Consider the following 16,273-nt stretch of genomic DNA (forward strand, 5'->3'; position numbering starts at 1 on the left):
TTAGCTATGAACAAAGTATAGAAACTTTTTAGTGTATTTCACTGAAATGATATTCAATATTATCCAGGAAAGCTAATGATGCCTTCACGTAGAGATGAAAACAGTCATCTGTTTCGATATAAGAGAGTTATAGGGAAACACAATCGTGAGCGGCCTGAGATAAACAGAAACCAGCACAGAATCAGCTGGTCTGGACAGCGCCGAACAGTAAGCACTGGGCCAGCCAGAGGCGCAGAGGCCTGCTTCTAGACCTGCACAGTGCGTGACCTTGAGTAAGCCCTCTGACCTCTCCACAGCTCGTTTCTTCCTTTGCTTTCAAGTGGGGATAAGGCCACCTTTCTTTAAAGGTATTTTTGAGAATTAAAGCAGACACTGGCCTTAAAAAGTTTAAAGCACCACATAGATACAAGCTACTAATAGCATGGCTATGAAGTAGCAGGGCACCTGCCCTGGTGCTCTGGGCAATGCCTGTCCTAAGGATTTTTGTTCTTGGTACAGAACATTCCTCCTGAAAGCACTATTCTGGTTTCATTTTCAGTTTATTTTCCCCCTCTTTTTAAAAACTGAGACTCATCTGTTACTAAAGCACAGTCTTCCACTTTAATTTTGAAAAGGGAAATTTCCTTAACCTTAAGGCTTCTCAACGTGTAAGGGCTGGGCGTGGAACCCAGAGCAGAGGGGTGTGGAGGTGCCAGTTTTAAGGGAAGGACTGACAGCAGGTGGGGCTGGAGGCTGGAGGACGGGGATGAATGAGGTGACCTGGAAAAGGCCGGCGAGAACTCCTACAGCCCAGTCTCCGGGGTCGGACCACACAAGTAGCCTCCCTGCAGACTCCCCAGGGCTGCCTCGGAGGACATTTGCTGCTGGTGCCTAGGGGGGTTGTTGCTGATCTTCTCACCTAGCTCTTAAAGGAGGATGTTTAAGTTATTTGACAAGCCTTCCTCAACTCCCAGCACCACAAGATAAAGGAGACTTTTAGGCCAGGGCAGGTGGGAACCTGCAGCAAGCAGTGTCTCTGGCTCTGCCCCAGTTCTCGGCAGCCTGGAGCTTCCCCAGCTGGGACCCACGTCACCGGACCAGGACCCTCAAGCCACTCAGACCGGCTGCCCAAGGCATCAGGCTGAGAAACCTCATCCTTGTCACTCCGTCTCTCTTCTTCCCTTGAAGATGTAAGGTGCCACCCCCAAGCCCCCCAAACCCCCCGATATTAAGGGACACACCTTACAGTGAATGCGGATGCAATCATAGTAGTACCGGCACTCATCTGGAGTAAACGTAATGGTGACCGTGAAGGACAAGCCAGGGACAAGGCGGTGCTCCTAGAAGACAAGGGGGTTCCTGTCCGGACGAGCCCCAGCGCCCACGGGAGCGGGACCACGGGGACAACACGCTACATGCCACCCCGGGCAGACCTGCGGCACGGAAAGCCACCCCCGGCGATGAACACCTTGGGAGAAGACGCCCCCCAGGGACACTTACCTTTTTCACATTCTTGATCTGAAAGTGTTTGGTTTGGGGGCGTAGAATATGAACGTGTAAATCTTCATTGCAAATATTGACCACGTGCTGGAGAGAAAAAGAAGCATTCCCATGAACACACTGCTTCATCTACCTGCACATGCACCTCCTCATTTATCTTTACCTCATCTTGTTCCTAAAGGGATGTGAGGAGATACGGTGCACTTTGATTATTTTTTAAATTTTTATTCTATATTGATGTAGAGTTGATTTACAACGTTGCTTTAATTTCAGGTGTACAGCAAAGTGATTCAGTTATACATATACATACATCTATTCTTTTTCAGATTCTTTTCCCATTTAGGTCATTACAGAATATTGAGTAGAGTCCCCTGTGCTGTACAGTAGGTCCTTGTTGTTTATTTTATCTATAGGAGTGTGTATATGTTAATCCCAAACTCCTAATTTATTTCTCCCCCCCAACCTTTCCCCTTGGTAACCATAAGGGGTTTTTTTATGATTTTTTTTTTTTTTGGCTGCATTGGGTCTTCGTCGCTGCGCGCGGGCTTTCTCTAGTTGCAGCCAGCGGGGGCTACTCTTCATTGGTGTGCGGGCTTCTCATTGCGGTGGCTTCTCTTGTTGTGGACCACGGGCTCTAGGTGTGTGGGCTTCAGCAGTTGTGGCGCACGGGCTTAGCTGCTCCACGGCATGTGGGATCTTCCTGGACCAGGAATCGAACCTGTGTCTCCTGCAATGGCAGGCAGATTCTTAACCACTGCACCACCCGGGAAGTCCCCATAAGTTTGTGTTCTATGTCTCTGAGTCTATTTCTGTTTTGTACATAAATAAGTTCATTTGTATCATTTTTTAAGATTCCACATGTAAGTGATATCATATGGTATTTGTCTTCCTCTGTCTGACTTACTTCACTAAGTATGATAATCTCTAAGTCCATCCATGTTGCTGCAAATGGCATTATTTCTTTATTACTCTAGGAGGTGGATCCAAAAAGATCTTGCTGAGATTTATGTCAGAGAGTGTTCTGCCTATGTTTTCCTCTAAGAGTTTTATAGTGTCTGGCCTTACATTTAGGTCTTTAATCCATTCTGAGCTTATTTTTGTGTATGGTGTTAGGGAGTGTTCTAATTTCATTCTTTTACATGTAGCTGTCCAGTTTTCCCAGCACCACTTATCCAAGAGGCTGTCATTTCTCCATTATATATCCTTGACTCCTTTATCAAAAATAAAGTGACCATACGTGTGTGGGTTTATCTCTGAGTTTTCTATCCCGTTCCATTGATTTGTGTGTCTGTTTTTGTGCCAGTCCCATACTGTTTTGATTACTGTGGCTTTCTAGTATAGTCTGAAGTCAGGGAGCCTGATTCCTCTCGCTCCATTTTATCTTTCTCAAGATTGCTTTGGCTTCAGTGCATGTTTAAACGCTTTAAGAGATTCAAAATCTATCATACACCACTTAACGAATAATAAATACAACACCACTTAAAGAATAATGAAATATGCCCATGTCTCTCTGCCCAACCTAAGACTTTTCCAGAGCTACAGCCCCAGGTACTCCCCGGCATGGCCTTGCACACTCCCCTCCTCCTGCCCTGACTGGTTACCTGTGCACCTTTTTGTTGAACTCAATTTAGTCCTGTGGTTCAGCTGAGCTTAGAAGCCAGCCACCCACCCACTCCCAGTTTCTCTAATTACATGCCACTTGTCCTGGGGACCTGGTGACACTAAGGCAGTCAAAAAATCAGGAAAAGGAGTGTGGAGAGGACAGCCTCCAATCCATCGCTAGGGCTGATAAAAAAGAACACAAAGTCAGGAGTTCTCTGATGGGGTCGGGAGGAGGCCCTCGTTCAAGGCAGGACAACCTGCTGGGTAAGTTAACTGGGTCTCTGAGTAGAGGGGTTTTTCCTTCCCCTACATGAAAGGAGAGCAAGGACCTTGGGTTCTGGGATCTGGCCTTCACCTGGGCCGGAGGACAGCTAAGAGGCCCTTGGTCTCCAAAGTCCAGGCCAGAGGCTGGGCCTGTCACACAGCCACTGCCCAAGGCCTCGAGTTCACTGAGGCCCTAAGTCAGACTTAAGACGTAATCTCTTGATGAGATTATACCGATGCTTGCATTTGTTAAAAGTTCTCATTTGTCACCTGTGAATATATTTTTTTGAATTTTATCTTATTTTATTTTTTTATACAGCAGGTTCTTATTAGTTATCTGTTCACCTGTGAATATTCTTAAAGGACCACAATTTTTGTGACCCTGTTTTGGCATATCTTTTTTATTTTTTTTATTTAACTATAGTTGCTTTACAATACTGTGTTAGTTTCAACTGTCAAATTCAAGCTTCAGATTCTTTTCCATTATAGATTATTACAAGATACTGAAAATAGTTCCCTATGCTATACAGTAAAAGCCTGTTATTTATCTATTTTATATATAGTAGTGTGTATCTGTTAATTCCAAACTCCTAATTTATCCCTCCCCCATCCCCTTTCCCCTCTGGTAACCATAAGGTTGTTTTCTTTGTCTATGAGTCTGTTTTTGTTTTGTAAATAACTTGATTTGTATTATTTTTTTAGATTCCACATATAAGTGATATAATATCTGTCTTTCTCTGCCTTACTTCACTTAGTATGATAATCTCTAGGTCCATCCATGTTGCTGCAAACCTAAATGTCCATCAACAGATGAACGGATAAAGAAGATGTGGTACACACATATAATGGAATATTACTCAGCTATAAAAAAGAAGGAAATATTGCCATTTGCAGCAACATGGCATATCTCTTTATTTTTTTAATTTTTTTTTTTAAGTTATTTTTTTTTTATTTATTTTTGGCTGCGTTGGGTCCTCGTTGCTGCGCGTGGGCTTTCTCTAGTTGCGGCGAGCGGGGGCTACTCTTTGTTGTGGTGCGCGGGCTTCTCATTGCAGTGGCTTCTCTTGTTGCAGAGCATGGGCTCTAGGCACGTGGGCTCTAGGCACGTGGGCTTCAGTAGTTGCAACATGCAGGCTCAGTAGTTGTGGCTCGTGGGCTCTAGAGCACAGGCTCAGTAGTTGTGGTGCACGGGCTTCATTGCTCCGCGGCATGTGGGATCTTCCCGGACCAGGGACTGAACCCGTGTCCCCTGAACTGGCAGGCAGATTCTTAACCACTGTGCCACTGGGGAAGTCTGGCATACCTCTTTAATATGTGAGAAGGCTGAAAAAATAAAAGTTGCCCAGGCCTCTCTTGACCTCCAGGGGTTCTGCATGGGGGAATCTTGGTGAGGTGTGGGCTCCTGGGTCTCCTACCCAGGAGAATGTTCCTTCCAGGAGACACTGGTATGCTGGGGCCCAGGATGCCTGGAACCTAGGGCTCTTCCCGTCTCAGAGCTCAGGATGTCTCAGTACCCAAACTGCATTCCCTATCTATCTTTTTTTTTACACTTTGTCAGCAGGTCAGTTTGATTTCTTTTTAAAAAGTAATATGCTTTCAGGGCTAAAATGGCATTCCTGCCTTTTCATTCATAACTAAAACTGGGGGTGAAATAATCATCATTGAAAGGAGAAAAAAAGCCTTGGGAAGATCAAGTGTTTAGAAAGTGTATGTTAAATTAATATTTAAAGTTTATTTGAAAACGTGAGCAACCCAGGACTGCCCTTGAGGCGAGACAAGATAAACTCACCTAAAACCCTATTCTGTCCCGCAATTCTGGGGTCAATAGATATCCTTACTTCCCCACCCCCCCAAGCTCTCTGCGCCCCTGGGAGCTGACCTTCTCCTGGCCCCGTGGGTCCTCACGACCTTGACACTCCCTCCCCTGACCCCCCCGGGCCCCAACTGACAGCCCCCGCTTCAGTGTTTCAGAACGTGCCCCCAGAACAGGCAAGCAAGCATGGAATCACCAACCAGGCAGTCCGGGGTTGAACAGCTTTTACTCAAGGGTCACAGGGCTCTCCCAAGGGCTGCTCACAGCTCCCGCCCCTCCGTCCCCACTCTGCTCTTTCCTTCCAGCCCCTCCACCGGGCAGAGCGTCGGGCCTAACCTTCAACCCCGGGCACTAATCATAGCATTTTCCAAACACAGCTCAGCCTCCAAGTCGGGGTCCTCCGACCCCTCCCCTCAGGGACACAGTTCCTCAGAGGTTAATACCCGACGCCAGGGATCTGGGGGCAAAATGCAAGCAGCCCTCTAAGTTCTTTAAAGTGTTTTGAGACAGGCTGGGACCTGGGACCTGGGACCCTTTGCTGCAGTGCTGGCACCGGGACAGACGTCTCCTGGAGCAACAGATACAAAGAAACTATAAGGGACTAAAAATAACTGCGTGCACGTGCAGCTGGGGCAAATATGGACAACAAGATACAAAAAGACCAAAGCAAAACAAAAAACAAACAAACAAACAAGAAAACCCAACTGCCACTTCTGAGGAGCCGGTAGCAAAAGCAGGGCCCTGCGTAGGATGCCTGCACACAGCCCACCCAGGGGGTAGGCAGGGCACCTAGGCCACCCCTCAGGCCCAACCCCTGGACCTGCCCCCAGCCTCACCCCATATAGGGAACCAGCCCGCCCCACCTCGAGGAGCCAGCAAGGGAACTGGGAACCTGCTACTTGTTCTCGCTCCCCACTGCTGCAGCAAGGGCCCCAGTAAAGCCTTGCCTGAATGTCTCCTCTGGCCTCCTATTAATTTCTACTGATTACGGAGTCCAAGGACCCTGGTCGGTAACAGTTTTACCTTAAAATGCAGGTTGGCAATTGATTTTACTGTAAAATTTTACTCTATACTGCATTTCTCCAAAATGGGAGAGTAAAATTGATGCTCCAGAGGATGCACCATGTTTGTTTACACTGTAGCTTCAAGTCCCCACCCTCGCACACTGACTAGAAGGCATTGGGATTCGTGGCCCCAGTTTGAGAACCAAGATCCTGGGGCAGGGGTGTCTCTGAATGCTGCAACAGGGACCTGAAAACTAATACAATTATTGCAGAAAGCCTGAAGGGAATGCTGCTCTGAATAAGAGAAGGCTGTAGAGGCTGACAACTTTGGGGCTGGCCACAGTAACACTGGTTGTCTCATGGGAAAATTGATTAATTATTTCCTTAATAAATATAGTTTCCCAGACAAAGTCTTTCCACAGAGGGAAAGGGATTTTAAGAGGTCTTGGTTTTGAGAAAAGTGGGAACCATTATTTCAACTTTTAAATCGAAAGATTGATTTCGATATGAATCCAAGTAAAAGGCTTTAAAGCCTTTAACCAGATCTGGATCAATCTCAAATGTTAATGAACAATTTATTGTCGTTTTAAACACACATTCAATCATTCCATTCTTGGGTAATTTACACAGTTTCCTGTAACAAAACCAAGATAAAGGCAGAGTTGGATTTCCCCCCTTGTTTGCCAAGAGTCTCAAGGTAATTCCCTTAGGCGTCTGCTTAAGTTTGCTGATAGAAACAGGAGGCTGGCTCTCCCAGAATGTTATTAAGATGAAATTTTGTACTTGTATCCATTTCTGTTTGTTTCAATGTCTGATAGAAGCAGTATGATTATTTAGACCCTAGCCTGTATTTACTTGGAATTCACGAGTCTCTACCAAGTCACTCTCTTCCAGTAAAGTGAGTTCAATATCTTGACAAGTGTTTATTGAGTGCCTTGTGTGTGTTAGGCATTGTGTTGTACAAAAGACAGAGACGGCCTCTGTTCTTCAGCAGAATGAAGCTTTTACCTCCCTCCAAAAAGCCTATGATCTGGGTAAAGCAGACCTCACACTGGTCTCCAAATACGCCACATGCTTGCTCCCCGAGCCTCTCTCGTCTCCCTCTGTGCCCTGGGTGTCGGCTCCCCATCTCTCACTTTGCTCTTGGGCTATCCCAGATGGCTTCTCCACCACAAGCCTTTGGTGCAATGTGACCAGTAAGCTCATGAAAAGACGCTCAACATCATTCATGATTAAGGAAATGCAAGTAGAACAACAGTGAGTTGAATGGTGAACTCAAAAAGATACAACCACACCCTAATAACTGGAACTTGTGAATGTGACCTTACTTGGGAAAAGAGTGACTGCAGATGCTATTAAGTTAAGGACCTTGAGATGAGATCATCCTGGATTACCCGGATGGGCCCTAAGTCCAACGACAAGTATCCTTTTAGAGACAGAAGAGAAGACAAAAGGGAGTGGGAGGAGAAGCCATGTGAAGATGGAGGCCAAGGTTTAGGATCATGAAGCCTCAAAACAAAGAACACCTAGAGCCACCACAACCTGGAAGAGGCAAGGAAAGATTCCTCCCAAGAGCCCGTGGAAGGAGAGAGGCCCGGCTGACACCTTGACTTTGGACTCTGGTCTCCAGAATAAGTTTCTAGTTTTCTAAGTCCCTAAATTTGTGGTAATTTGTTATGGCAGCCACAGAAAACGAGCATACCATACAACCCAATTCCACTTCTTAATATATATCCGAGAGAATTAAAAATATATCCACACAAAAACATGGACACGCATGTCCACGATGACATTATTCCTAGCAGCCCCAAAGACAAAATCCAAATGTCCATCAACTGATGAAATGTGAACAGTATGAAGGTTCCTTAAAAAACTAAAGATAGAGCTACCATATCATCCAGTAATCCCACTTCTGGGCATATATCCAGAGAAAGCCATAATTTGAAAACATACATGCACTCCAATGTTCATAGCAACACTATTTACAACAGCCAAGACATGGAAGCAACCTAAATGTCCATCGACAGAGGAATGTTTAAAGAAGATGTGGTACATATATACAGTGCAATACTACTCAGCCATAAAAAGGAATGAAATAACACCATTTACAGCAACATGGATGGACCTAGAGACTCTCATACTAAGTGAAGTCAGTCAGAAAAAGAAAGACAGATATCATATGATATCATTTATACATGGAATCTAAAATTTGATACAAATGAACTTATTTACAAAACAGAAATAGACTCACAGACATAGAAAACAAACTTATGGTTACCAAAGAGGAATGGTGGGGGAGGGATAAATTAGAAGTTTGGGATTAAAAGATACACACCACTATATATAAAATGGATAAACAACAAGGACCTACTGTATAGCACAGGGAACTATACTCAATATCTTGCAACAACCTTTAGCGGAAGAGAATGTAAAACAGGAATATATAGTTATATAGATATGTATAATTGAATCACTTTACTGTGCATCTGAAACTAACACAGCATTGTAAATCAAGTATATGTCAATAAAATTTTTTTAATTAAAAAAACAAAACAAAATGTAATAAAGCCATACAACAGAATATTATTTGGCCATAAAAAGTAATGAAGTACTGATTCATGCTACAAATTGAACAAGCCTGGAAAACATGCTGAATGAGAGAAGCCAGTCGCAAAAGACCACATGTTGTGTGATTCCACTTATGTGGAACGTCCAGAATAGGCAAATCTATACCAACAGAAGGTGGATCAGTGGCTGCCTAGGTTGGGGCGGGTGGGTAAAGGAAGGAGGAGAGTGAGGCGGCTGGGAACGGGTAGTGAATTGTTCACTCATTGCAAACAATGAGTAATTATGAACAATAATTATTTTAGATTTACCCTACCATCATCTAGATAGCAAACCTAATAACCAGGAAAAGCAAGTTCCAAAATGAATGATTAACTTTGGTCTTTGATGCTGTGTTCTAAGGAATGTGTCCTTATAGATTGAGGGGTAAAGTTCCTAATCACAGTTTTAAATCCTGACCCTTTTCCTAAGAGGAAGCACTGGGCACCTAACAGGTTCCTCTCCTGATCCCTTCTCTCTCCACCCTCTTAGATGTGTAAGGACTCACGGAAGCTGCATTCTCTGGAAGCTGCATTCTCTGTCGGCAGGGGTCTGCCCGATAGAACCTGACCTCACTTCCTGACAGCTTTACCATGTGTCAGTTTCCTCCAGCGGTTTTCCTCACTCTGAGAATGAGACTAACACGATAGTTGGAATTCTGGCTCTAAATGATCCACTTTAAGACACGGTTTCGGCGGGAGGGATAAATGAGGAGTTTGGAATTGACATATACACACTGTATAAATAAAATAATCAACAAGGACCTACTGTACAGCACAGGGAACTCTACTCAATGCCCTGTAATGGGGGCTTCCCTGGTGGTGCAGTGGTTGGGAGTCCGCCTGCCAATGCAGGGGACACGGGTTCGTGCCCTGGTCCGGGAGGATCCCACATGCCGCGGAGTGGCTGGGCCTGTGAGCCATGGCTGCTGAGCCTGCGCGTCCGGAGCCTGTGCTCCACAACGGGAGAGGCCACAGCAGTGAGAGGCCCGTGTACCGAAAAAAAAAAAAAAAAAAGAAAAAAAAATACCCTGTAATGACCTATACGGGAATAGAATCTAAAAAAGAGTGGATATACGTATGTGTATAACTGAATCACTTTGCTGTACTCCTGAAACGAATACAGTGTAAATCAACTATACTCCAATATAAAATAAAAATTAAATTTAAAAAATTTTAGAAAATACGCTATGTGAAAACAAAAATAAATAAGTGAAAGACATGGCTTATAAGAACGCACTGCGCGTAAACGCGGAGACGCCTGCGGTGGCAGGGGACGCCACCCACAAAGCCGGAGCCGCAGGGCCCACGTGAGAGAGCCCACGCCTATCGGCCCCACTCCAGCACGTGCCCGCAGCCCGGTGTAGCCCAGCTCCACGGCCGGCTGCCGTCGTTCTGACGTCCTGCTCAGCGTGACTCTGGAGGGTCACGGCGGGGTTGCTGAGGCGCTGCAGCTGCTCTAATGCTCAGGACCCCTTTTCGTGGCGGATCAGGGGTGCTGTAGCCACCCCGGGCCCTCCCCAGTCTGGACATCCGGGTCAAGGACGGGGAGCCAGGAAGACCCGGACTCATGTGGCTTTGCGGTGGACTGCTGTCCTCACAGCTTCAGCCACTCCTCAGTGCGTCCTTTCACCTGTCCCTACCGGAGCCCTTTCAGCGGAGCTGCTGCCCCAGGTCAGGCCGGAGTGTCTCTGGCCTCAGTGACTGATTTAGGCCTGGGCATCTGACCTGAGCAGGAAAAACGGAACCTTTGCTGGGCCCTTCTAAGAAAGGGACACCTTTTCCCTGGTGGGGGAGGCGTGGAGCACAGGGCACTTGAGGGACTTCCCTGGTGGCGCAGCGGTTAAGAACCCGCCTGCCGATGCAGGGGACACGGGTTTGAGCCCTGGACCGGGAAGATCTCACGTGCTGCGGAGCAGCTAAGCCCGTGCGCCACAACTACTGAGCCTGCGCACCTAGAGCCCGTGCTCCGCAAAAAGAGAGGCCACCACAGTGAGAAGCCTGCATGCCGCAACAGAGCAGCCCCCGCTCGCCGCAACTAGAGAAAGCCTGTACACAGCAACAGAGACCCAACACAGCCAAAAAATAAATAAATAAATCTAAAAAAAAAAAAAAAGTTCACTGGTTGGGAGGCAGGCAGCCTAAGAGTCACTCTGTCTCCGTCGCCGTGCTCTTGAGGCAAGTATTGTATTTAACCTTCTGGAATCACGGTTTCCTCATCTCTACAGAGAGAGCCACAATACAACCGCCACAAAGCTAGTGTAAAGACTAAATTGGACCACGTGAGACACAAAGCACAGTTCCTGGCCCCTAAGGTCACTCAGCAACAGCACCAGTTTGGAGATTGTTGGGATGAGCCTTTGGCAGGGGGAGGAAAGCTGGCCGAGGACACTGACGCAACTTTAAAATTTCTCATCCTAGAACTACCTTTCTGGTCCAGTTTACACCTGCACTTCTGCTGATTATGGTGCTCTTTACATGAATGAGTAATATAAATGCAGAACGTTCATGTCATTTCATTATTAGGGTTAATTATCCCACTTAGAAAGTGCCTACCCAGGGGTGAGGGAGGGATGGATCGGGAGTTTGGGGTCAGCAGATGCAAACTATTATAGAGAGAAACAGCAAGGTCCTACTGTAGAGCACAGGGAACTATATTCAATATCCTGTGATAAACCATAATGGAAAAGACTATGAAAAAGAATGTATATTTATGTATAACTGAATCACTTTGTTGTACAGCAGAAACTATCACAACATTGTAAATCAACTATATTTCAACGAAATTTAAAAAAAAGTTTTTTTTAAAGTACCTACCAGTATCTGCTGGTGTTGTTTTTCTACTTGATAGCCTCCAAAATGCAATATGCCAGGTTTTGCCTGTATGACCTTATTCTTCAGAAGATTTGCATAAACCTCTATAAAAACAATGCAGATTAAGTATATCATGAGTTGAGACATAAAAACGTATATTAAATGAAAGAAGATCCTATCAACGTGAGCTCCCTTTAATCTAGGGTATTTTAAGCATACGAAAGTTTCAGACAGAGGATACAGCTGTCAACAAGATTAATGATTATTCCACATGAACTGGACTGCTTCTCCCTCTATTTTTACACATCATTTGGGAGATATTATCATCACAATACAAATTCACATTTATTATCTATTAAAATAACTTGCTCTGTACACATTTTATACAAGTCTTCATAATAAAAAAAGCTTGTGAAGAGCACACACCCTGTGTTTTCTCTGTATAACACTGCAATTGTTTATTATGTAATGAATATCCACTTCAAAGAATCCAAACACCAAGGGTTTAATTTTATTACTGTGTATTTAACTGCTATTATTTGATTTCCTCTGAACTGAATTACAGTGCAATACAGAATAATCCTAAGGCTCTGAAAAATTATGCCTCTGGACAGTACAGTCTCAAACTGCTCTTGTCATGGGAGTGTCTTTTTTTGCTCCGAGTTTTGAGAACAAGGTTAGGACAGCTGAGCTCACAGAAGAGTCCAGGGCTACAAAACTTGTCCCGGCTCTTCACGCAGCAGGAACTGAGACGTGTGGAGAAGACACTGGGTCCCAAGCCTTTCCGCGCCTTCTGTGCTTCAGGCCAGGCATCTGTTTATAACCCTCCATTCTTTCCAGTTTGTAAAAATCAAGCCCAGGCCGGGTTTCGACCAGTAAACTGCCTCCTGCGGTATGAATGCCCTGTCCAGTTTCCTATAAATGACGACCTGTCTCCTTTGGCTATAGCTAAATCTTGTGAGTCACAGACACCCTGACCCCACCCTTTGCCGCCGTGTTTCGTACCCATCTACAGTGGGTGTGAAACATTTTGTGTTTTTCTCCTCTGCAGGTGAATGGTCACTGTCATCAACTGTGGGCCAAACTGAAGGGCTGGACTGGGGTAAGGGTGGTGTCTCAGGGGGATTATGATCTCCGTAGTTTATTTGGTAAATTTGTAAGTATTGGTAATTACTTTTAAGTATTGAACATTACTTGGTAATTTTTAAATTTTTTATTTATTTGTATTTATTTTGGCTGCACCAGGTCTTACTTGTGGCATGTGGGATCTTTAGTTGCAGCATGAAGGATCTAGTTCCCTGACCAGGGATCAAACCCGGGCCCCCTGCATTGGGAGCGTGGAGTCTTACCCACTGGACCACCGGGTAAGTCTCTTGGTCATTTTTTTTAATGCTGAAGATTTTGTGTGTAGGGCCACAAAATAGATGTAAAACGGGCATTTTTCTGTTAATGCCCAGAAACAGTCAAGTATACTAACTCGCACTCAGTGTGCTCTTCAGTGACAACAGAGCCACAGCAAATGCTGCATTTCCAGCATTCGTGAGGGGCCTTGAATGGCAAGTGGGAAGCAAGCTAGTGGGACGTAGGGAGCGGGACACTGGGCTGCAACAGCTGAACACCACCTCTCTGCTTAGCTGGGCCACCCCAGCTTCCCCAACAGTAAAATGGAAATAGACGGTATCGTGATGATGCGATGGATTCAGTGAGAAGACCGTAGGCAAAATGCATAACCTTCTGCATAATTAGCCTCCTGCATAACAGCTATAGGATTTAACAGGCTTTCCAGGCTCAGGGATGTGCGTGGGAAAAGGCAAGTATCCTTGAAGGAGCAGGAGTAACCGGTGTGGCCGGAGCTGGGGGACTGGAGGGGCCCTGGGTGGGCAGGCTCAGATCGACAGCAAAGAGGGCCAAGTGCCAAGCAAAGGAACTGCGCACAGGGGATCCCCTGAGAGCATCCAGACAGGATGGGGGCAGGAGCCAGCATGGATTCTAGGAAGGACACTGCCAGGGCTGTGAAGAGTGTGGCCAGGGAGAAGGGCCCTGCAGTAGTCCTGGTGACCTGCTGAGGATGAAGTGGGGACAGAGAGGAAAGATATTTGGGGAAGTGGAGGTGGCAGAACTCGGTGACCAATTTCCACCACAAAAGTCTACCAGTTACAGGACTCCCCTGGCTGTCCAGTGGATAAGGCTCCACGCTCCCATGCAGGGGAAGCGGGTTTGATCTCTGGTCGAGGGAACTAAGATCCCAAATGTGGCCAGGCAACTAAGCCCGTGCGCCACAACTACTGAGCTCACGCGTCTCAACGAGAGAGCCCACGTGTCGCAAACTACAGACCTCACGTGCTCTGGAGCCCAGGCGCCACAATTAGAGAGAAAACCCGCCACCACAACTAGAGAGAAGCCTGAGCACCACAACGAAGAGCCTATGCCGCAACAGAAGATCCCATGTGCTGCAACTAAGACCTGACGCAGCCAAAAAAATAAATAAATATTTAAAAAAATAAAGTCTACCAGTGAAGTGGATGGATCTGAATGGACCCATTGTTCTTAATGATGAACACGATTACCAGCCTGTAAAACAATACAGATAAATCAGCACCCAACATTCCATTATGCTTTCTGGACTTTGGATCCTCTGGGAAGACGTGAGTTGTAAAGCAAATCTGTTTCCTAACCACCTACTTGATTCCAGGAGGTGATTAGGTACTTCTTTTGGTTTCTTGGGTTCCTCCACTAGGCTCCTTAAAAGGAGGGGTGATACATCATGAAAAGGTTCTTCAGCATTCTTTACTTCTCTGCTGGGGGTTTTCACCGCTGCCATTTTATCATGAAAAATGGAGCCTTCTTTTTAGAGCCAAAGGTCATTTCCTGGGAAGAAAACAGTAGTCATATAATCATCCACAGGAAACCACACACTGTTTTTTCTCAACCCTTGACAAAGGTACTCCTTGTCACTGTGTGGTTTACTGTGGCTCAGGGCCCCCACCCCACCTCCTCTCTCTCGCGGCCGCTCCGTTCCCACACAGGCGGTCCCATTCATCTTGCATCACACATTGCACCCAGTGCCGTGCCATTGCTCAAAACCCTTCTGTGGTCCTTAATTCTCCTCAAGAGCTTTTCCCAAAATGTAGCCCTGATGCTTCCTGAGGCTCTCACAGTTGATGAAGTTTGGAAAATGTTGAAGTCAGCAGTTAAACAGGGCTTTTCTTTCTGAGATTTCTCCGAATCAAGTTTCATAGATGGACGTGACCATGAGACCCTTCAACATTGGGAGACACTGGCATTTCTGAGCCACCTTCCTGAGCCCCTCTCTGGGGAGAGGAGGTGGAGAGCCATAGACCTCCTCCCCCGCCACTGGGCGCTTTGTTAGGAGCTCTGTCCTAGGACTGAGGGTCCCGGTTCCATCACACCCTTTGCCAGGCTTGCCTTCCTAAAGTTCACACTCATCCCAATGCCCCTTAACGTTCTTTAGCAATTGCTGCCTCCACTACTTCTGGCATTAATAATGTATTGCCTTGTGATGGCACTTTGCAAATTCCACACATCTTTGTATCTCCCACAGCTGCGTCTCCAAGCTTGGGGGCTGCTCTGTGAAGCCCCTGAGACTGACGTAAAATCACATGTGGATCTTTACGTGTGTTCTTTCGTTTTTTGTTTTGAGAAGGCTCATAGCTTTAGATTCCCCAAAGAGCACAGCATCAAGCAAAATACACTGAGCACCCTGAAGAGGTGCTCAGCAATCACTTTCTGACGGAAGGTTCTCCTGTCCACTCTCGGCCCGTGCCCTCTCGCCAGCATGGCTGAAGCTTCACCTCGCCCACCTCCTTCCCCGCCACCCCTTCAACACCCGCCCCGGTTCACTCTCCAGCCCCCTCCCCTCACATTCCCTGCCTGTACTTCAGGGAGACACAATAGCTAAGCCGTTGTCACCCAAGCTCCCATCCCAGGTCACTCACCCCCAAGGTGAACTCTCCCCCTTCTCCCCCACCCCCACACCCCCAGGCATCCTCGGTTTCACGGCCCCGTGCTCTAGGGGGCAGGCCCTCTCACCCTTGACAAACGCCTGCTCCCCTCAGCACCCCTTGACTCCAGAGCAGGGTCGAATCCAGACCCACGCGCCACCCGCATCCTCATTTACCCCTATGGGCCCGAGCTCTCCTCCGCCCCCAACCCAGGCTGACTTGCGGCTGGACACCCGTCCGGGGTTCAGGCTGCCTTCACGACCCCAGGTCCCAGGCCGCTCACCCCGAAGCGGGTTCCCGGGCGGGATTCCGCGGGCGCCGCCACCTTCCCCGAGCGTCGCCAAGACGACGCGGACGCGCTCCCTGGGTCACGACCGGACGCGACCAAACTCCCCTGGGACGTGGGGGGGGACCCGGGCAGCCGCTGCTGGAGGTCTGGAGGCCGTGGGTCAGTTCTGGGGACTCGGAGCAGTCTCTACGGCCTGGGGAAGAACAAAGAGAGCGACTTATAGGGTCTGAGGACCACGAATTCCCGAGCGGACATGAGGAAGTCGGAACACACCATAAACTGCACACCCTGAGAGCAGACGGCGGGAGAGCTGGGCTGAAACGGGCGGGGCTTAAAGGGGTGGTGCTGAAGCTGATGGGGCGGGGCTGAAGCTGAAGGGGTGGGGCGGGGCCGAAGGGGACGGGGCCTACCAAGCTCAGCGGGTGGAGCTTCCCCAGAGACAT

The 16,273-nt window shown here is 47.1% G+C and overlaps 1 protein-coding gene across 1 annotated transcript in view; it reads right to left on the minus strand.

Annotated features, from left to right (window-relative positions):
- CFAP221 (cilia and flagella associated protein 221) overlaps positions 1–15,919 on the minus strand; it is an 84,014-nt gene extending 68,095 nt beyond the window's left edge. Inside the window, exons 1-5 of the mRNA XM_081242407.1 lie at positions 15,825–15,919; positions 14,262–14,447; positions 11,583–11,683; positions 1,480–1,566; positions 1,221–1,319 (exon numbers count right to left, since the gene is read on the minus strand). Of these exons, the coding sequence (XP_081098533.1) occupies positions 1,221–1,319; positions 1,480–1,566; positions 11,583–11,683; positions 14,262–14,400 (426 nt within the window). The 5' untranslated portion in view covers positions 14,401–14,447; positions 15,825–15,919. The remainder of the gene's footprint in view (positions 1–1,220; positions 1,320–1,479; positions 1,567–11,582; positions 11,684–14,261; positions 14,448–15,824) is intronic.
- Between the last annotated feature and the right edge of the window lie 354 nt (positions 15,920–16,273).

The sequence above is a fragment of the Mesoplodon bidens genome (genome assembly GCF_964165515.1).
Source record: "Mesoplodon bidens genome assembly, chromosome: 8".
Classification (NCBI taxonomy): Eukaryota; Metazoa; Chordata; class Mammalia; order Artiodactyla; family Ziphiidae; genus Mesoplodon; species Mesoplodon bidens.